The following is a 21,721-nucleotide window of genomic DNA, read 5'->3' on the forward strand; positions in this document are numbered from 1 at the left end:
CATAAGCAAATATAAAAGTATTGGGGGTTTCACCAAGTCACTTCAGCAGAAGGAATTGTTTGTAAGAGACTTACAAGAAGCTGTAAGGTGGCTAAAACAGAAAGAATGTATGGCAATTGCTGAGATAACTACTTAGGAGAAAGAACTTCCTATTAACTCTCTTTTATTTACTAAGAGACTTGCTAGATCTAAGTCTCCTTGGTGTTTACTATTAAAGAAGGAACAGAAAAGATCTTATGGGACAGTTAAGGCCTCTATAGAAATAAGGTAATGGTTAGTTGGTGACAAACATCAAAACCCATTGTATTTCTTAGAGATAAGCCGGAAACAAGTGCCTATCAGGCGACCAGCTGGTGACTGCCCAAGAATGAAGCCCTGCAGCAAGATTATGTAACCTTTTGCCCTTTCTTATGGAGATTTTTGCTATAAAAGCTTGTTATCCTCTGCATTAAATCGCACTCAGCATCCACTCCTCTTGCGTGTGAGTTGTCTGTTTGCCATCTCCCCCCCCCATTCCAGGTTCCTCCCCTAGGTATCCTCCATCGTCCCAACAGAGCCGGTCCGCAGCACTTGCCCAAGATGGCTTTGAACCAAGATCCTCAGTCCCCTGAGTAGGATTACAGACAGGAACCACCATCAGACTGTTTGAAAAATTATTTTTATAAACTGAAATAAATTAATTACATTAAAACAAAGGATAAGGGGCTGGGAAGGTCGTTCAGTGGTAAAGCACTAGCCTTCAGCTGAGGAGCTGAGGGACAGCACCCAGGCCCAGAGTTCAAGCCCCATGACCTGACCCAAAATAAATAAATAAAAATAAAACAAAGGATAATATTAAAAGGGGAAAAAAAAACTGGTTGTGATTCTTCTCTGAGCTCTGCAGAGTTCACCCTCCATCATTCACCCCTGGCCCACAGACAGTCACAATGCCTGATTCTGCCATAGGCTCAACTCTACCACATTGCTCCAGTACCTTCACCAGCCCACCATGCACATGGCAATCCCTGTGAAATGGGCTAGCGAGATCCTGGTGCATGCAGGGAAAGAAACAAATGAGCTACTACACCGCCCCATTAAGGAGGCTATAGGGAGGGAGGCACAGGCCTGGCCTTTCCCACAGAGCCGCAGCCCCGTCTGCTCACCTGATTTGGGGTAGGTCACTGTGATGATGTCCTCATCCTTCAGCACAAACTGCTCATGGACTTCTTTTATGAATTCAGGGGTGTACACCTTGGAAGGAAAAGGAATGCCCTGGTACCACATGTACTCCTGAGCCATGGTGGAGCTCTGTGTGCCTGGTTATAGATCACAAACCACTTCCACTTGGACAGGTAGTGGTAGCCTCTGGGTTGTCATTCTGGGTGATAAAGTTAATCATTAACTTGTTGTTTCATTGCAAAACTAAGTTGAAGGTAAAGGCAAACACAGTGTGATGGTCACCAGGGGATTTTGAAATGTAAAATCATTCTGAAAGACCCCAGACTTCTGGGATACTTTTGTCAACGAGAGGGCGCCGCAGAAAACTCAGACTCCAGGCCAGGAGATGCAATAAGCAAGAGGAGTTTATTTGATGTTTGCGCAAATGGTCTCTCTGCCTCGGCACAGGAGAGAGCCCTGAACCCCGGTTACAGGCATTCTTAAAGGCAAAAAACCACAAGATTAGCATATAACACCAGGTGTCCCCGGGATTGGCCCGTTTAAAAGTCACTATGTACTCCAGCAATCATTTTTACTATGTGGGGAAGTTTATAACACTCTTTGTAAAACAATTGGCGCGGATGATCAAACGGAGGTAGTCACTCTGGGAGATAAGGGTCAGGGAGTTTACATAATTACAGGCTTGTGATTAACATTTGGCCTAGTTTGCTGGACTTGCCAGGTGGTCCTCATCTTGGGTCCCTATCTTGGGTCCCTATCTTGGGTCCCATTTGGCCACTTAGGGAATTTTCTAACAGAAACCAGAAAAACATACCTGTTTGTTCTTTATCTATGACCACAAACCTTGTCCCAGGGGCTGGCATCTGGGCTCTGAGACTTTTTACTCAATTCCTTATTTCCAGAAGGGAGGGGAGTTAGTGCTAGGGCGAGCAAGTTTACAAAACCAAAACCAGCAGTTAGCAATTGTAAAATGTAACTCTAATTTTTAATTTTTCATTCCCTCCTTTTCTTTGGACTAATTTTAATCTTAAAAATCAGGGTGTCTCTATATTATCTTGTGGGGTGTCAGTTGTTCTCAATGCTTGGTATTTGGCTCTCAGAACTAATAGATGGACTGCGCTGATCTTTTTCTTTTACAAAAGACACCAGTCTGTTGAGTATACAAGGTCCGATTGTAACAAAATTAACAGTACCAGGGCCCCTTACATTTTTTTAAACCCACCAGTCCTGACTCCGAGTATCACAGTTAACTTAATTTTATACCAGCTGTACTTGTAAGCTCCAATTTTAAGACATACTCATACCATCTGCTACGTACTTAAACTTTCTGAGGTTTGTCTTGAAGAAAATCTTTACTTTTCACAATTCAGGGGCGTGATTTTCAGTTCACGGCAAGGAACCTGAACTAGATGAAGAAGAAGAAGGAAGCAAGCTTGGGGGAAAATTATTGTTTTTGTCTGAAAGTGACAAATCTTTTCTTTTGGGAATAGATATAGATATCACTACAATTGCACAGAGGGAGGCTGGACTACTGGCCCAACGTCCTAAGTCCCATTCACTAACATCACCCAAAAATCATTGCTAATAACACTCGGTGCATTTTCTTGTGACTTCCTGTTTCCCCCAGGATCTCTCTCGGCTGTAGGATCTCAACCATGATCTCTGGTGTTCAGATCTCCATGTCTCCTCAGGCTCCTGAGGACAGAGGGAGTTTCTCAGACTTCCTTTCTTTGTGCTTACCTTGCAGGTTTGAGCAACACCAAATACTTCTGTAACATCACTGGGATGGTGTGTGCTCTGTGAATGTACCATAAGGCACGTGTGAGTTTGTACCTGCATGTGTGTGTGTGTTCACACCACACGAGTCCATTCCTGTGAGGGTCAGAAGCAAACAAATCTAGGTAGCATTACCCCCAGGCAACTGTGTGCATTGTGCCTGGTGTGGGCAGGCAGGGCAGTAGGGACATCTGTCTAGAGGACAAAGGCTTCTGGTCTGACTGAGCCATGAGCACCAGGTGTTTATTCACTGCACAGCATTGTGTCAGGCCACAGACACCAGGTCACATGACTCTGAAGCCACACAATCTCACTCTGGTGTATATATATATTTCTCTCCAGTTCTGGAGCTTGAACTCAGGACTATGTCTTTGCACTCAAGGCTGGTGCTCTACCACTTTAGCCACAGCTCCACTTCTGACAGTTGTCTTGATATTCATTTGAGATATCAGTCTTCTGGCTTTTATTCCCTGGGATGGCTTCAAACCTTGATTCCCCAGATCTCCAGCCTCCTATCTAAGATTACAGACATGAGCCACTGGTGCCTGACTCCAAAGACAGTTGTTAATCTTAAACTCTAAAAACAAAAACAGAAAGAGCCCTGAAGCCTATTTCCTTGTATTTCCTCTGGTAGTTGAGATTCCCTACCATGAACTAAAGTCAGAAGAGCACAGATTGCCCTTGAATAATTTCACAGTTGCCCTTTGTGTTGTTTTTTTAATCATCAAATCACTTTCATAACAAAATGAAATAAGTTAATGATTGGCTTCAGTCAGTGGTGTAACCACCTCCCCAGTGCCAGTGGCCTGGGACCAAGAGCCAGGCACACAGGGCTCCACCATGGCTCAGGACTACATGTTGTACCAGGGCATTCATGGTACCAGGGCATTCCTTTCCCTGCTGTGAGTTTCAACTTTGAAGTCATAAAAGCAGCCCATGAGCAGCTGATGCTTAAGGACGAGGACATCGTCAAGGTGAGTTACCCCAAATCAGGTGAGCAGATGTGGCCATTGATACATGAGAAAGACCAGGCCTGTGCCCCCTCCAGCCTCTTGTGTGGGAACAGTGTAGTAGCTCATTATTGAAGATGCAGTGGTAGAGCTAGGTCAGTGGTAGTGCTCCAGCCTTGAGCGCAACAGCTAGGGAGAGCATACAGGACTGGTGGGCTCACACACACACACACACACAGAAAATGGTTTTTTTTAGGAGCTCTATGGTATATTAAATTGAAAAGGATGACTTTGGTGTTACTTGGAGGCATGATTTCAAGGAGAAGAATTGTCATGGAACATGGCTGGGAACCGAAAAACTTCTGGTGAATACAAGGAACTGGCAGACCAGGGAGTAATGTGTCAAGGAGAACACTGGGAGTGCAGAGCATGCATGTGTGCATGTGTGGGTGCACGGGCATGTGCTCATACACGCAGCTAAGAAGCAGCCCCACCCTCCACAGGCAACACACCCTGCATCTTTCCCTTCTAGCACTGGCATGTGATCTACCAGGAGTTCACTGAGGGCGACCAGGTGTTCAGGAGCAAGTGGTGCTTCCTGACCCCTGGCTGCAACCAGGACCTGGTGTAGAAGTACTGCTGAGTGGCAAGATGGGGCAAGGGACACTCAGAGTGAATGAATGCATGCATGCAGGTGTGCATGCATCACCTGTGGTCCTTTCTTTGTTCTTTCCTGGTTGGGTGGAAGGGGACACAGCTGCCACCACCAGGGATCGGTGCTGCATGCAGGGCTTGGGTGTCTAACCGCCTGCCAGCTGGAAAATGTGCATGGGGACATGGGGTCACAGTGGCTGCCACCTCAGAACTATCACTCCCCAGGGACTGTAATCCCAGGGACAGTTACGCCAGCATTGTGTCCCTGGTTCTCCTTGCTGATTGTCAACTCCCAGCATTCTCTAGGCTGAGTAGCCCCTCAGCAGACTGGGTGGGGGGGAGAGCTTGTACAGCTCAGCTATCAAAGGCATGTGAAGCCGAGCAATGAGCTCATGCCTGTCATCACAACTACCCGGGAGGCTGAGATCTGAGCATTGAGGTTGGAAGCCAGCCCAGGCAGGAAAGTCTGTGGGCCTCTGATCTCCAAGGAACCACCAAAACGCCACTGTGGTTCAAAATGGTAGAGTGTTAACCTTGAGCAAAAGAGCTTAGAACAGTGCCCAGGACCTAAGATCAAGCCCCAGCACTGGCACACACACACACACACACACACACACACACACACACACACACACACACACACATGCACACACCATCCCATTGATGTTAAACAAGTATTTGATGGTCCTCAAATCTGCAAGGTCAGGACAAAGGAAAGAAGGCTGAGAAACTCTCCATGTGCTGCGAGCCTGAAGGAAGCAAATGTTCGCCTTGAGCCCTGCTACCCTCTATAGGCGTGGGGTTCCCTGCTGAAGCCCCTCTTCCTCTGCCAGAGTTGATTGTCAGCTCATGGAATTGACTCTCAGGCACCTGGCAAGGAAGCCAGCCAGCTGGTGGTCAGGAAGACAGACATGGTGAGCAAGTTGGTTACTTTCACAGAGAGACAAAGACAGTTAATGACCACCTTCAGCACCCGGATGAAACCCAGACTCTGCCACCACCTCCCGGGTGGTTGTGGCTGTGGCCTAGGACTAAGAGCCAGGCAGGCAGGGTCATCTTTTGTTTTGTTTTGTTTTGTTTTTGTTGTTGTTAGTCATGGGGCTTGAACTCTGGGCCTGGGCGCTGTGCCTCAGTGCTTCAGCTCAAGGCAAGTACTCTATCACTTGAGCCACAGTGCCACTTTTGGTTTTCTGAGTTGTTTATTGGAGAAAAAGACTCTCATGGACTTTCTTTTGAGCCACAATCCTTACATCTCAGCCTCCTGAGTAGTGAGGATGACAGGCCTGAGCCACCAGTACCTGGCTTTTCTCAATATTTTTAAAGTTCCCTATGGAGCACTCGTGAACACCTTTCAAATTCTAACACTTTTTATTTAGTCCAGGATAAACACTTAAGGAAGTAACTTTTTTTATTCTTTTGCTTCTTTTTTCTTTGTTTGTTTCAAATTCTTTATTGTGATTGAGTGGTTACATAATTTCCCAAATTTCACAGTATTGTGGGTTAGTGATGCCTAGTTAAAGTCACAAACACATTCTGACTTTCATGGGGCAAATTGTCTATCGATCTATGTAACATTTATGAGTACTATGAGCTTTGCAATACAGTTATTTCTTCCACATTGGGTGATATGTACATTTCTTTTGTTTTGCATAACATCAGCTATTCCCTTTCCAGCTTGTTCCCTCCCTCCCATCACTGCCATTGTGTTGCTTAGTTTATTTTGGTCAATGACAATTGCAGCTGATGGTACCGCTGTTGTATGTTTTTCTCTGATTCCTTCTAGTTCTATGTTGTCCTCCTGGTTTCCCTCCAGTGTGCACATATATACCATATATGTAATCAGCAGCATGGGGTTATTTAGTAGTGATTCAATCAGATGACTGGAAGTCCTTTGTTTCTTAAGTCTTATTAATTTTGTCATATCACCTAACATTTTGTATTTAACATCCACTTATCAGGGAGACCATGTACCGTTTGTCTCTTTGCTCTTGGCTTACCTCACTCAACATGATTTCTTCTAGCTCCATCCATTTCCCTACAAATGCCATTATTTTGTCCTTTCTAATGGCTGCATAATATTCCATTGTGTATATATATATCACAATTTTGGGGTCCATTCATCTGTGGTGGGACATCTGGGTTGTTTGCATATCCTGGCTATTCTGAACAGTGCTGCAATAAATGTGGAGGAACATATGTCCTTGTATATCGGTTCCTATTGTTCAGGATAGATGCCTAGAAGTGGTATGACTGGGTCATAAGGAAGGTCAATATTTAGCTTTCTGAGGACTCTCCAGACTGTTTTCCAAAGTGCTTGTATAAGTGTACATTCCCATCAGCAGTGTAATAGGGTCCCTCTTTCTCCGCCTCCCCTCCAGTATTTGTCATTGGGTAACTTGAGGATGTGGGAAATTCTGACTGGGATAATGTAGTATCTCAGGGTTGTCTTTATTTGCATTTCCTTCACAACCAGGGATGGTGAACATTTCCTCATGTGTTTCTTTGCCAGTTTTATTTGTTCATCTGAGAAGTCTCTCTTTAGTTCCCTTTCCCATTTAGTAATTGGTTTGTTAGGTTTGGGAAGGATTAGTTTCTTGAGTTCCTTGTGTATACTGGATATTAACCCCTAGTCTGATATATTGCTGGTAAATATTTTTTCACAGGCAAGTCAGTCAGACCTTGGCTTAGCTGGAAGTTCCCTCACCCCCGGTGGAGCATTCCATTGTCAGTCTGATCAAGGAGAGAGAACGGGGGACTCCCTTGGCCCCTAAGAGACCATAGCCTGTTTTTTTTAATTATTATTTTCTGCTTCCATGTGAAAACCTATATAAGCCCAACCCCAAATCCACCCTCTCATACAACCTCCATGGTTGTATGAAGGTGGGCAAAAAAGCTTAAAGTGCACTTAGATTTTAAAATGAATATCAGCTATCAGTGTCCTGGAATTACAGTGGTGACAGATACTTCTGCCCATAGCACTATAGAATCATGTGATCAGAATTTATCAAAACTTAAACTTAAAAACGAATACTTTTGCTAACAAACAATCTCTTAGAGATAAGCACGATCTTGACATTTAGACCAACATTGATAGCAAAGCACATTAGCATACGAATGGACCATCCAATATTTCTTAGATGGACCTCAGTCTCCAGTGCCTGCTGAAGAGACAACTTTTGCTAGCAAGGCACATTAGCATATGAATGATCTTTGAATACTTTCTAGATGGCTGGAGGAGGAGTAAGCTTGGTGGAAGGGTGGGGTTACATGAAGCTAAACCCTTAACCTACCATATGGCCTTACTTTGTCACCCATTTTAAGATTAGAGCACTTTACATCCCAAATTCCAAACTACCAGGGCTAACTTGGGGTCAAAGGAGACTTGGTTTAGCCAGCCAACCCCAAATGTGAGCCAATCTACTGTACAAATTTGTTTTTAGTTTAGATTTAGAGAGTTTACCCCATAGTCATCTGAAAATCCCAATTTAAAATTATCCAATATACACTGGCTGAAGATACAAGAGGAACTTTGGCTCCTACCCCCAAATAGATATATAAAGAATAAATACAATGACACAGACAATAAGGATCCATATTACAAACTGGTACCAATTCTTAAGAAAACAGAATGAGACAAGACCAAGACAGAAACAAAGAAAAACACAAAATCCTCTACTGTCATCACAGCCTGAAAGGGCCCATCGGTGGGGCCTGGTCCCATCTGACCTCCTCCCACTTTACATACAAACAGATAGATCTTCACCAGAACACAGAAAACAGAAAACAAGAACAGAGAAAAACAGAAACTTACTCACCTCCAGATGATTCCTGAGTGACTCCAAAAAGCTGGACCCAAAAAAAGATTTAGTGGAATTCAGACATCTATGATCCTGGCACTCGGAGTAGCAGAAGAGCCATCAGGTCCTAAGAAAACTCAGATGTTCCCTGTTCTATGGAGTCTCCCATCCTCTAGCAACCAGTATCGCCGAGGCCATTTGCCAGTGGCTTCAAGGAACCCAGCTATCTCCATTAGTGCTGGGATCTCGCTGGGAACGCCAAATGTTATACAGGAATATGATCACAAGATAACAGAAAAACCACATTTTGAGAGGTCAGATTGGGAGCCTATTATACAGCCAGCCCTTGTGAGCAGACACATGTTCCTCCAAAACTTGCAGGCCCAAAACTGAGTTAAGAAACTCCATTAGGAAACTGAGACCTGAGGTAGTAAAAAGAGAGCAGAAAAGCTATCTCAACAAACCAGACCATATCTAATGGAGACCTGAAGAAGAATGCCATGGTGAACTGAACAGTGGAGAGAGACATAAGACATGGTACAAAATGGCAGCTGACATGATCTGGGCAGAACAGGGCGATGGTTAGCATCACTGGGAGCCAAAAGTTCAAAGAGTCTTGATGTTCATGGCCTTCTGGTGGACAAAAAGACTCCTGACAGCAGATTCTTCCATTAGGGATGTAGACATACCACTTGCATAGAGAAATCTATTACTTTATTCATTGTGCATGTTCTGGGGCTTGGAATCAGGGCCCGGGGGCTGTTCCTGAGCTTCTCTTCCTCAAGACTAGTGCTCTAACAATTGAGTCACAGTCCCATTTATGGAATCTACTTCTTTTATTTTTACCCAAGCTGGAAGTGAACAGCTAGCCTGTCCTTGGCTGACCTCTAGTCAGCAGCCAGGCGTGGGAGCACCAGATTTCCCTTCTCTGGCCTCTAGCACTTCCTTCCCCAGAGCCCTTCCTTGCATGCCTTTCCTGGTAATTTTGACAGTGGCAGGAACAAGCTCCTCAGGCACGTGGCTGAGCTTGCACATCTTGTTCTCCTTCATCGTCTGGAAGGAACTGCTCTCCAGGACTAAGTCCAGCTCCTCTGGCTCCAACGCCTTTCCCAGGAACCTACAGATCTTCTATCATGCTCCTCGGGTCCTAATGAGAGGAAAGCAGGGGCCACAGGTATGAGAGGGGACAACACGGAGCAGGTCTGAGGAGGAAAAAGCAGAAGAAGAAAGAAAGAGCAGAAGGCACTGGCAGGAGAAAGGGTGACTGGAATGCAGGGTTGGAGGTGTTGCTCAGTGGGTAAAGCACCAGCCAGAGAGCAAAGCATCAGGCACAGAGTTCAAGACTCCATATCGGAACAAAAAAAAGAAAAGGAAGATGAGAGCAATGCAGGAAGGAATAACACACAACAGGCTGTAGAAAGTTGACATAGAAGGTGGGATGGAGACTGAGGAGGGGGATAATGGGGAAGAAGATACTGGAGAAACAAGGGAGATGGGAGAAGGGGTGAAGAGGGCCGTGGTGGGGTGCATGTAAACTCAATCATTACCTTTTTCATCTGCTCATAACTGAGGACCAGCATGTTCTCCTTTTCCCTCATGGACATCCAGCCTCGGACGTGATCAAACCATGACCCGTAAGGTACTGCAGGGGGAACAGTGTGGCAGTGTGCAAAGTCTCCACCATTCCCGATCTGCATGGTGGTCTCAGCACTGATTGCTCTGGTCCCTGTCACCTTCACCAGGGTGTAACTGACATATAAGTCCTGTCTCTTTATAGCCTCAAAGAGTGAGCACTATGGAGCCAGGACATGGCTTTCCAAATAATTTTCTTTTCTGGTGGAGCTACCTTTGCCCATGTCAAGCAGGTCACCAAGGGTGGCACCAATACCTCTGACCAGGCCAAAATGATGAGCGGGCCCTCACAGAACCCAAGTTGATGGGGAAACAATGAGGAGACAACAATGCTTGATAAGAAATGTACTCGTTATCTTGCTCGTGTAATTGTAACCCTCTCTGTACAGTATTCTCACAAAAAAAAAAACCCAAGCTGAGTGCTTCCACACCAAGTTGGTCCAAATCCATCATTAGCACAACAGAGCCAAAGTACAAGCACAAGGTCTCAGCCATGAAACACACACACACACACACACACACACACGAGGTGCATTCCATCCCTGCCCTCGGCTCCCAAGCAGGTCAGTCTGCTGAGACTCCATGATACAGCCTCCATGCCTGGTTCTGTTCCCAGGCCACTGTCATTGTGGAGAGAGTGGCAGAGTTGGGTTCTCAAACTGGGTGGTGACCAATCATTGACTTGTTCCATTTGGTTATGAAATGCATGTGATGATAAAGAAAAATGCAATGTGGTTTATTTTGGGCCACTGTGAAATGATTCAAGGGCAATCTCTGCTCATCTGATTCTCAATTTGTGGCAGGGAACCTGAACTAAAAGAGGAAATAGAAGGAAGCAGGCTTGGGAGCAGCATTTTTTAAATGGTTTTAATTTTACAATTCTTTTATTTTTGAGAATTGGCGAGGACATCACGATTGCAAAGGGGGGGAGAATGGACTTCTGACTCAAGGCCCGAAGACCAATCTGCTAATGTCACCCAGAACTCATTGCCCAGAGCACGCAATGCGTTTTTCTTCCAATTTCCTCTGTTGACCCCAGGATCTCTCTCCACTCTCAGCTATGACCCTGGTATCATGGATTTCCATAGCTTCTCAGGGTCCTGGGGGCAGGGAGAGCTTCTCAGACTTCCTTTCTTTGTCCTAGCCTGGCCAAGTTTGTGAATCAACAAACACTTAAAGTAACATCAGCGGAATGATGTGTGTTTGTGTATGAACGCATACGCGTAAACGCTAATTCATTTAAGATAACAGGCTCACAGACTTTCCTGACTGGTTGGCTTTGCCTCTGGGTCCTCATTTCTCAGCCTTCTGAGTAATTTAGGTAACCATTGGTGACTGGCTTTGAAAGATTTCCGAATAGCTGCGGTGCTATAAATGCAAGGATGACACCATAGAGATTTGTATTGAGTAAGGAATCAAATGGACAGCGTGAACATTCTAACCATCAGAATGAAGTGACAGTCTATGCCCTGACCCCAAGGAGACACAAATCTTCTTCTCCACAGACACAGGGAGAAGTCTGGACTTAGTCCCATAGGAACAGCTCGGCAGGAAGTCCCGCCATCTTCTCCTGGAATATTTTCTCAAAGGCTTCAGCCTGGGCTACGGTGAAGTGGTTCTTCCAGTCCCCTGTTATGCCTGGAAGCCAGGGAGAAACGCTGCAATCAGAGGGGGCCAGCACACAGAGGGCCCAGCTTAAGGCTCCCTCCCTGTCCCATCCCTGCTGGGCAACTGTGGAGGACCCTGGAGCCCAGAGGGGAGAATTGTCAAGACCTGTGTGTGTGTGTGTGTTTGTGTGTGTGTGTGTGTGTACACTCATGCATGTGTGCCTGTGCCTGCATGTGTGCACATGTGTGTACACATGTGGGTGTGTAAGGGTGTGTGCCTACCCATGTGTGGCATGCACATGTGTCAGTGTGTGGCGTAGGTGTGGTGTTCCCTTACATTCGTGTGTGTGTGCATGCATGCCCACATGCCCATGTGTACAGGTGCATGGGGGTGTGCCATTCCTGAGCCTGGAGGCTATCTCTGAGCTTTTTTCCTCAAGACTGGTACTCTTCCATTTGTGTCACAGCTCCACTTCTGGCTTTTTGCTGGTGAATTGCAGAGAAGAGTCTCATAGAATTTTCCTGCCTGTGGGGCTTTGGACCATGATCCTCAGATTCCAACTCCCTGAGTAGCTGGGATATCAGGCGTGAGCCATCGGCAGGAGGCCAAGCAAGAAATTCACCAGAATGTCAGTGAATTCAATAATGGATTTGGTGTAGTCCAGCCCTAAAAGCAATGAGGAAAATGCCTCCATAGAGAGAACCAAACAAGACAGAACACGGAGAGGAGGGGGGCGGAAACATACTGGGAATGAGGCTTAGTGGTAGATGCTTGCCTAGCATGCATACAGCCCAGGGTTTGATTCCTCAGTACCACATACACAGAAAAAGCTCAAGTGGTAGAGTGCTAGCCTTAAGAAAAAAAAATAAGGAGAAAAAGAAGCTGAGGGACAGTGCTCAGGCCATGAGTGCAAGCCCCAGGACTGGCAAAAAAGGAAAAGAAAGAAAGAAAGAAAGAAAGAAAGAAAGAAAAAACAAAGATGGATGGAGGAAAGAAGGAAGGAAGGAAAGAAGGAAGGAAGGAAGGAAGGAAAAAAGAGAAAAGAAAAAAAGAAAAAGAAAAGAAACACGAGGATTCCGAGATCAGGGAGATGCATTAGAACAGGCAATGGCCAAACAGGAAAACAGAAGTGCAAATGGAGCACAATAAAGCTAAACAAAAACACAGGCAAGAGTGAAGACACCAAAGTTAAGAAACACAGGCCTAGCAGAAACAGAAGGTTTCAATATAGTAATGGAATGAAAAAAAGCTATTCTGATATGAAGAAATAAAATTACTAATAAATACATAAAGCCCACTGGGTCCTGGTGGCTTACACCTGTTATCCTGGCATCTCAAAAGGTTGAGATTGGAGGGTCAGGTTTGAAGGGAAGACTGTGAGATTCTATCTCCAAGGAACCATGCAAAAGCCAGAAATGGAGTATGGCTCAAGTGCCATAGCACCAGCCTTCAAAATTAAAAAAAAAAAAATTAAACACTACCCAAGCACTGATTTCAAGCCCTAGGACTAACACACAATAAAAAAAACATACTATAAAACCATACTCATGAAACAATAATGTGTCAAGAATTCCCTTCCAGATCTCTGACAGATGTTTAAGCCACAGTGAGCGATTCCACACCTTTCCTGGTAATTAAGAATCCAGGAGAAAAGTGAATCCCTCTCAGCAGGCTGAAATTGGACATTGTGTTTTCCTTCATGGCCTGGAAGGAGCTGTTCTCCAAGACCAATTCCAGCTCTTCGGGGTTCAACTTCTTCCCCAGGAACTGACAGATCTTCTCCACAGTGCTCCTCGTGTCCTGCAAGAAGGAAAAGCAGGACAAGGAGAACACAGAGCGGCTCTCAGAACGAGGGAGCTTTGGAGGGAGGACAAGAAGAGACAGACAGCCAAGCTCCAAGACAGACTCCTGTGTCAGAGGTTGAGCTGGGAGCAGGGATGTAGGGAGCCGTTGGTACAGCTCAACAGGAAAGGTCATCTGAACCCTTGTGCTTGCTCTAAGTCACATACAAAGAACTGGCTTACTTAAAAATCACTAGGTGTCCTGGATTGTTTTAGGATATCTGTAGAGTCTGTTTTATATTTAACCAGTTTACCTTTTCATGTTAATTTGCACTCTGTTTTTACTAAGCCTAAACTTTACTTGTTTTTCTGAACTATAGTAACCTTATGCTACTTCTTGACTTCTAACTGTATATATAGGAGGAAACTAAAAATCTGCAAACCTCCCAACCCCATCTTTTGTCTTGTGTCTTTTTTTTTCTCATCCTCGACCCGTAAGTCAGGATTCCCTTTCGATGCAGGCAGGCTCTGGAACAGGGAGGGAGGGAGGGATGAGAGCAGGATAGGAAGGAGGACTGGAAGGATTTGATCCAAGAACAACCAGAGCACAGAGGCTGGAGATGTCCCAGACCTAGAGCAAGGCATTTGGACAGTGATCAAGTGATAATTTGACAGTTATCCACAGGAAGATCAATACACCAGGTACTACAGTGAACCACAGATGATTTCTGAACAACACACATTTTTGTTAATGGCTGTGTGTGAGAGAGAGTTGTGTGTGTCTGTTGTATGGTTGAACTCAGTGTGCGCATACTATCTTGAGCCTTTGTGCTCAAGGCTAGCTCTACCACTTGAGCCACAGCTCCACTATGGCTCTTTGGTGGTTCATTGGAAATAAGAGTCTCATGGACTTTCCTGCCCAGCCTGGCTTTGAACTGTAATCCACAGATCCCATCTTCCGGAGTAGCTGGTATTGTGTAGTGTGACCAGTGGAATGGGGTCTAGGAAGAAGGAGAGATGTGTCAGTGTGAGGGGGCAGTGGGGTGGGGTGCAGGGAAACTGGATCATTACCTTCTTGAGCTCCTCGTAACTGAGCACCAGCATGTTCTCCCTCTCCCTCATGGACATCCAGCCCTGGACATGTTCAAACCATGATCCGAACTGTACTGCAGGGTGGGTAACCAGAGGCAAATAATCAACTCCTGGACGTCCAGATGTGGTCTATGTTCTTCACACGTTTCCCCTTGTCTCTGTCAGCTTCTCCCAGGTATAACTGGCAAAAATCTTGTGCATATTTACCAATTAAAATATCATATTTAGCTGGGCACCGGTAGCTTACGCCTGTCATTGGAGCTACTCAGGAGGCTGAGATCTGAAGCTCTGTTTTAAGGCAGTCAAGGAAAGGAAGTCCTTGACAAGCTTATACCCAATTAATCACTAAAAAGATGGAAGTGGAGCTGAGGGTCACCAGCAATAGAACCCTAGCCTTGAGTGAAAAAATAAGGAAAAGTGCCCAGGGCCAGAGTTCATGCCACAGACCAGCACACACGAGCTGGTGCACACACAGACAAACACACACACACACACACACACACACACACACAGACATACACATACACTGTTTATATCCCTTCACTTCACAAGCCCTCACCGTTGCCTTCAATGAACCACTCATAATACTGCTGCAGAGACTGTGGATTCTTCAAGAACGTTGTTCGAGCCAAGAAATAATAGCCAGACACAAGGACATCCTTTGGATTTCTGATGACGTAGATCACCTTAAAGGGAGAAAGGCAAAAACTAAAAAATCATTACCATCTTTCCCACATTCAAAGCTTTGATCTCTCCATATCCTTGTTCTATATGATAGGATCCATATCAAAGGATAAGCCATCTATCTGCTTATTGTCTTAATTAGAACTCTAATTAATTTTGTTGTTCATGCCTGTCCTCAGGCTTGAACTCATGGACTGGGCACTGTCTCTGGGCTTGTTCTCTCAAAGCTGGCACTCTATCAATGGAGCTATAACTCCATTGCCAGGGTGGTGGTATTCCTTGGAGATAAGAGTTTTTCGAACTTTTCTGCCCAGGTTGGATTTGAACTCCAATCCTCAGACATCCTCCTCCTAAGTAACTAGGGCGACCGCTATTAGCCACATTTTCTTTTGTTCTTGGTTGATCATGGGGATTTAACTCTGGTCCTGGGTGCTGTCCCTGAGCTTCTTTTGCTCACTCTACCACTTGGAGCCACCGCTGCACTTCTGGTTTTCTTGTGGTTAATTGGAGTCTCATAGAATATCACACCTGAGCTGACTTCGAACTACAACCCTCAGATCTCAACCTCCTAAGCAGGTAGTCAGGATTACAGGTGTGAGCAATGGTACACAGGTAACATATTCAGTTTATTTTTTCTGGTCGTAGGGCTTGAACTCTGAGCCTGGGTGCTGTCTTTCATCTCATCAGCTCAAGGCTAGTACTCTACAACATGAGTTACAGTGCCATTTCCGGTTTTCTGGTGGTTTATTGGAGATAAGAGTTTCACAGACTTTCCTGCCTGGGCTGGCTTTGAAACGTGATCCTCAGATCTCAGCCTCCTGAGTAGCTAGGATGACAGGCATGAGCCACTGGTGTCTGGCACATATTCACTTTTGATGGAATGAAGCTCAAAGAACAGACAGGCAAGCAGTTGTGTATAAAGGAGATTTGTGAGTTCTGATTGAGCTTAAATGGTGGTTTTGAAGATTCTGGCACCCAGGTCATCTGTGAGTCCCATCTGCATTGGTCTGTATCTTGGGTCTAAGGACTCTCAGCAGATGAGCACAACTTCAGGGCCATGGAAAACTGTTAAAGGCCAATACAGCTTGGCCTCATCTCCAGGTCTATATGTTTGAGAATTCAAGATTCAAGAGCATCAGTTGAGCCTGGAAACGTGGCTCATAACTGTCAAGCTAGCTACTCAGGAGGCTGAGATCTGAGTATTTCAGTTCAAAGCTAAGCCAAGCAGGATATTCTGCCAGACATTTAGGCTCCAAATACCCAACAAAGACCAAGAAGCTGAGCTCAAGTGGCAGAGCTCTAACCTTGAGCAGAAATGCTCAGGAACAGGGTCCAGGCCCTGAGTTCAAGCCCCAGCACAGGCACAAAAAAAAAGAAGCATTGATGTAGCAGTTATTCAGCACTGAGCCCTGACCTTGGCCTTGGAATTGAAGAAAGACTTGGGGAAGAGTTGGATGGGGAGGTGGGAGGCGATGAGGGGGGGACCCTCCTTCCTTTCTTTTATGGTTTGGAATCCACGTTTAGTCTCGATCCATGGGGAGCGATCCCAGATAGGCACAGAGCGGATCCACTCGGGATTCCCCTTGCTGTGAATGAGACACAGGATCTCAATCATCCAGTTGGTTCCTGGAGACAGAAGGAAAATGAAGGTCACTCATTTCTATCTGAATTGTATAAAGACCATGATGGTAAAAGATACATAACACAAACCTTACTGATATAGACTTTGTCTGGCATACAATCTTTTATCATGTAATGTCCATATTCGTGTGTGTGTGTGTGCGTGCGCGCACATGTACATCCACATGTGCCACTCCTAGGGCTTGAACTCCTGCCCTGGCCTGCTCCTGGCTCCTGATTCTCAGTGCATTTTCCTTGCAGTGAGTGCTCTATGCTGGCTCCTCCCCATCCCAGTGTCTGGTGCTCCTCCCCTCGAGGACCCCTTCCCCCATTACAGCCTGTTCTGCCAGTTCCCAACTACTGCCCACAATGAATATTCTTCTTATTGAACTCAGGGCCTGGACACGTGCTAAAAAGCCAAATGTACTGTGTACCTTACCTATGAAATGGGAAGCCTTCTGTACAACACCTTATTAATAATGATGAAAATATAACAACGGGAAGAGGTGCTGGAGATATGGCTCAAGGAGTAGAGTGCCAGCTAAATAAGCAAGCTGAGCAAGTACAAGGCCCTGAGTTCAAATCCCCGTACTGCACCCACCACAAAAACTTTACAAAAATCAAAAGTGTTTGGCATATACTAAATGAAAAATGTTACAATATACCTAAAAGATGTCCATGACATTGTGGCTCAAGTTTTAGAGTGTTACCTTGAGCAAAAGAAGCTTAGGGACAGTGTCCAGGCCCTGAGCTCAAGCCCCAGAACTGGGGGGACAGAGGGAAAAGATGTCAATGAGTTCTTGATGTAGAATTTTTTTATTATTGATAAAATAAAATACCAGTATAAAAAGCTTTTCCCCCTATGCATGGACTGAGAAAGCCAGCATATCTCATATGCCAGCCTCCAATTTAGCTCCATTATTTAATATCACCCCAATTAACAACACCTGGCTGTAGTTGGCACATGCACACATGCTGTGTGTGAAACACTCGTCTGAAAATGTATGCAGAGGCCTTGATATTGATCAAGATGCCTCATTTGGTAAATGGGCAGTGTGGCACTGAAATCTGTTGGTACACCTGCTCAAACATCTTTTAGGATTTTTTTTTTTGTCCATCATGGGGCTTGAACTTGGGGCCTGAACACTGTCCCTGAGCTCTTTGCTCAAGGCTAGTGCTCTACCACTTTGAACCGCAGCTGCATTTGGTTATTGGAGAGAAGAATCTCAGGGCCTTTCTTGCCCAAGATGGCTTTGAACCAAGATCCTCAGTCTCCTGAGTAGGATTATAGACAGGAACCACCATCAGACTGCTTGAAAAATCATTTTTATAAACCTAAATAAATTAATTACATTAAAACAATGGATAAGGGTCTGGGAAGGTGGCTCAGTGGTAGAGCTCTAGCCTTCAGCTGAAGAGCTGAGGGACAGCGCCCAGGCCCAGAGTTCAAGCCCCAGGACCGGACCCAAAATAAATAAATAAAAATAAAGCAAAGGATAATATTTAAAAGGGAAAAAGAACTGGATGTGATTCTTCTCTGAGCTCAGCAGAGTTCACCCTCCATCATTCACCCTTGGCCCCACAGACAGTCAAAATGCCTGATTCTGCCATAGGATCAACTCTACCACATTGCTCCAGTACCTTCACCAGCCCACCATGCACATATCAATCCCTGTGAAGTGTGCTGGTAAGATCCTGGTCCATGCAGGGAAAGAAACAAATGAGCTACACATGGCCCCACGCAGGAGGCTGGAGGGAGGGAGGCACAGGCCTGGCCTTTCCCACAGAGCCGCAGCCCCATCTGCTCACCTGATTTGGGGTAGGTCACTGTGATGATGTCCTCATCCTTCAGCACCAGCTCCTGGGCTATTTTTATGGATTCAGGGGTGTACAACTTGGAAGGAAAAGGAATGCCCTGGTACCACATGTAGTCCTGAGCCATGGTGGAGTCCTGTGTGCCTGGTTATAGATCACAGACCACTTCCACTTGGACTTGGACAGGTGGTGGTAGCCTCTGGGTTGTCATTCTGGGTGATAAAGTTAATCATTAACTTGTTGTTTCATTGCAAAACTAAGTTGATGGTAAAAGCAAACACAGTGTGAATGTCACCAGGGGATTTTGAAATGTAAAATCATTCAGGGGCAGGATTTTCAGTTCACAGCAGGGAACCTGAATTAGATAAGGAAGAAGAAGGAAGCAAGCTTGGGGGAAAATTATTGTTTTTGTCTGAAAGTGACAAATCTTTTCTTTTGGGAATAGATATAGATATCACTACAATTGCACAGAGGGCGGCGGGACTTCTGGCCCAACGTCCTAAGTCCCATTCACTAACATCACCCAAAACTCATTGCTAAGAACACTCAGTGCATTTTTTCTTGTGACTTCCTGTTTCCCCCAGGATCTCTCTCGGCTATAGGATCTCAACCATGATCTCTGGTGTCATGGATCTCCGTGTCTCCTCAGGCTCCTGAGGACAGACAGAGTTTCTCAGACTTCCTTTCTTTGTGCTGACCTTGTAGGTTTGAGCAACACCAAATACTTCTGTAACATCACTGGGATGGTGTGTGCTCTGTGCATGTACCAAAATGCATGTGTGAGTTTGTACCTGCGTGTGTCTGTGTGTTCACACCACACGAGTCCATTCCTGTGAGGGTCAGAAGCAAACAAATCTAGGTAGCATTACCCCCAGGCAACTGTGTGCATTGTGCCAGGTGTGGGCAGGCAGGGCAGTAGGGACCTCTGTCTAGAGGACAAAGGCTCCTGGTCTGACTGAGCCATGAGCACCAGGTGTTTATTCACTGCACAGCATTGTGTCAGGCCACAGACACCAGGTCACATGACTCTGAAGCCACACAATCTCACTCTGGTGTTTATATATATTTCCCCCCAGTTCTGGAGCTTGAACTCAGGACTATGGCTTTGCACTCAAGGCTGGTGCTCTACCACTTTAGCCACAGCTCCACTTCTGACAGTTGTCTTGGTTCATTTGAGATACCAGTCTTCTGGTTTATATTCACTGGGCTGGCTTCAAACCTTGATTCCCCAGACCTCCAGCCTCCAAACACAGTTCTTAGTCTTAAACTCTATAACATTTATGAGTACTATGTGCTTTGCGATACAGTTATTTCTTCCACATTGGGTGATATGTACATTTCTTTTATTTTGCATAGCGTCAGCTGTTCCCTCTCTCCTGCTTGTTCCCTCCCTCCCATCGCTGCCATTGTGTTGCTTAGTTTATTTTGGTCAATGACCATTGCAGCTGAAAGGTCCCTCTGTTGTATGTTTTTCTCTGATTCCTTCTAGTTCTATGTTGTCCTCCTGGTTTCCCTCCAGTGTGCACATGTATACCATATATGTGATCAGCAGCATGGGATTATTTAGTAGTGATTCAATCAGATGAGTGGAAGTCCTTTATTTCTTAAGTCTTATTAACTTTGTCATATCACCTAACATGTTGGATTTATCATCTACTTATCAGGGAGATCATGTGCCCTTTGTCTCTTTGCTCTTAGCTTACCTCACTCAACATGATTTCTTCTAGCTCCATCCATTTACTTGCAAATGCCATTATTTTCTCATTTCTAATGGCTGCATAACATTCCATTGTGTATAGATACCACAATTTTTGGGTCTATTCATCTGTGGTGGGACATCTGGGTTGTTTCCATATCCTAGCTATTGTGAACAGTGTTGCAATAAACGTGGAGGTACATATGTCCTTGTATACTGTTTCCTGTTGTTCAGGATAGATGCCTAGAAGTGGTATGACTGGGTCATAAGGGAGGTCAATAGTTAGCTTTCTGAGGACCCTCCAGAATGCTTTCCAAAGTGGTTGTGTAAGTGTATATTCCCACCAGCAGTGTAATAGGGTTCCTCTTTCTCCGGATCCCCTCCAGTATTTGTTGTTGGCTGACTTGTGGATATGGGACATTCTGACTGGGGTAAGGTGGTATCTCAGAGTTGTCTTTATTTGCATTTCCTTTACAACCAGGGACGGTGAACATTTCCTCATGTGTTTCTTTGCCATTTTTATTTCTTCATCTGAGAAGTCTCTCTTTAGTTCCCTTGCCCATTTAGTAATTGGTTTTTTACGTTTGGGAGGGATTAGTTTCTTGAGTTCCTTGTGTATCCTGGATATTAAACCCTTGTCTGATAAATTGCTCTTAAATATTTTTTCCCAATTAGTTGGTTGTCTTTCTAGCTTGGTTGCTATAGTTGTAGCTGTGCAAAACCTTTTTATTTTAAGGCCGTCCCATTTGTCCAATCTCTCTTCAATTTGTTGTGACACTGGGACTCTGTTCAGGAAGTTCCTGCCTGTGCCTATAAGTTCAAGTGAGGATGTAACTTTTCGATTATTAATTTGGTAGGAGGCAGTATTGGGATTTGAACTCAGGGCCTTGTACTTGCTTGGCTTGAGTATCCAGCTGGCACACGACCACTTGAGCCATATCTCCACTGCTGTATGGGGAAGGGGTGGAGGGTGTTAACATTTCCTAACTATTGAATACATTTGGTTTTGGTTCTTTTTTAAAAAAATTAAAGTCCCCAGGCCCTGAGTTCAAGCTCCAGGCCTGGCACAAAAAAAATGTCGGCAGTCATTGGCAACTGGAAAGCTTACAATAAACACAAGAACCTGGCAGAACAGGCCATATTCCAGGGGATTGTGTGTGACTCAGGCCTGGGATGGCAGCAGGAGGCGAGCACCCAGCACACACACCGAGCACCGAGTAAAGGAAATGAGACAGGAGGATGAACTGAAGGGATTTCAGGAACAACCAAGAGGAAGAGTAACCCCCAATATCCACAGAGAAAGAGCTGTATAGTCAGAATAGGTTGTAGGGAATAAATGGGATATTATGCTGATTACCAGTGAAGAAAACACAAAATTGGGACACACACACACACACACACACACAAACACACTAAAGTTGAGTGACCAAAGATTGCATGCCAGCCACAGAGTCTATG

The 21,721-nt window shown here is 45.2% G+C and overlaps 2 protein-coding genes across 2 annotated transcripts in view; both read right to left on the reverse strand.

The window, feature by feature from the left end:
- Nucleotides 1–1,305, reverse strand: part of LOC106000945 (bile salt sulfotransferase-like) — an 18,107-nt gene extending 16,802 nt beyond the window's left edge. The window contains exon 1 of the mRNA XM_013036159.1: nucleotides 1,143–1,305. Within this exon, the coding sequence (XP_012891613.1) occupies nucleotides 1,143–1,278 (136 nt within the window). The 5' untranslated portion in view covers nucleotides 1,279–1,305. The remainder of the gene's footprint in view (nucleotides 1–1,142) is intronic.
- Nucleotides 1,306–11,404: 10,099 nt separating this feature from the next.
- Nucleotides 11,405–18,731, reverse strand: LOC106000946 (bile salt sulfotransferase-like). Its single transcript, XM_013036160.1, has 6 exons — nucleotides 18,562–18,731; nucleotides 16,547–16,758; nucleotides 15,008–15,134; nucleotides 14,428–14,522; nucleotides 13,198–13,375; nucleotides 11,405–11,605 (listed from the first exon to the last, which is right to left on the reverse strand). Exons 1-6 carry the CDS (start codon nucleotides 18,692–18,694, stop codon nucleotides 11,493–11,495), a joined length of 858 nt encoding a protein of 285 aa, XP_012891614.1. The 5' UTR covers nucleotides 18,695–18,731; the 3' UTR covers nucleotides 11,405–11,492.
- Between the last annotated feature and the right edge of the window lie 2,990 nt (nucleotides 18,732–21,721).

Source organism: Dipodomys ordii, unplaced genomic scaffold, assembly GCF_000151885.1.
Source record: "Dipodomys ordii isolate 6190 unplaced genomic scaffold, Dord_2.0 Scaffold250, whole genome shotgun sequence".
NCBI lineage: Eukaryota > Metazoa > Chordata > Mammalia > Rodentia > Heteromyidae > Dipodomys > Dipodomys ordii.

Bases quoted from the DNA above. Each gene is read 5' to 3' on its own strand.
- LOC106000946 (XM_013036160.1), bottom strand. From the start codon at position 18,694: ATGGCTCAGGACTACATGTGGTACCAGGGCATTCCTTTTCCTTCCAAG. The intron at 15,135-16,546 runs GTCAGGGCTCAG...TCTCCCTTTAAG, and splicing joins TCTTCAATTCCAAGGCCAAG to GTGATCTACGTCATCAGAAA. The intron at 13,376-14,427 runs GTAATGATCCAG...TCCTTCTTGCAG, and splicing joins GTTACGAGGAGCTCAAGAAG to GACACGAGGAGCACTGTGGA.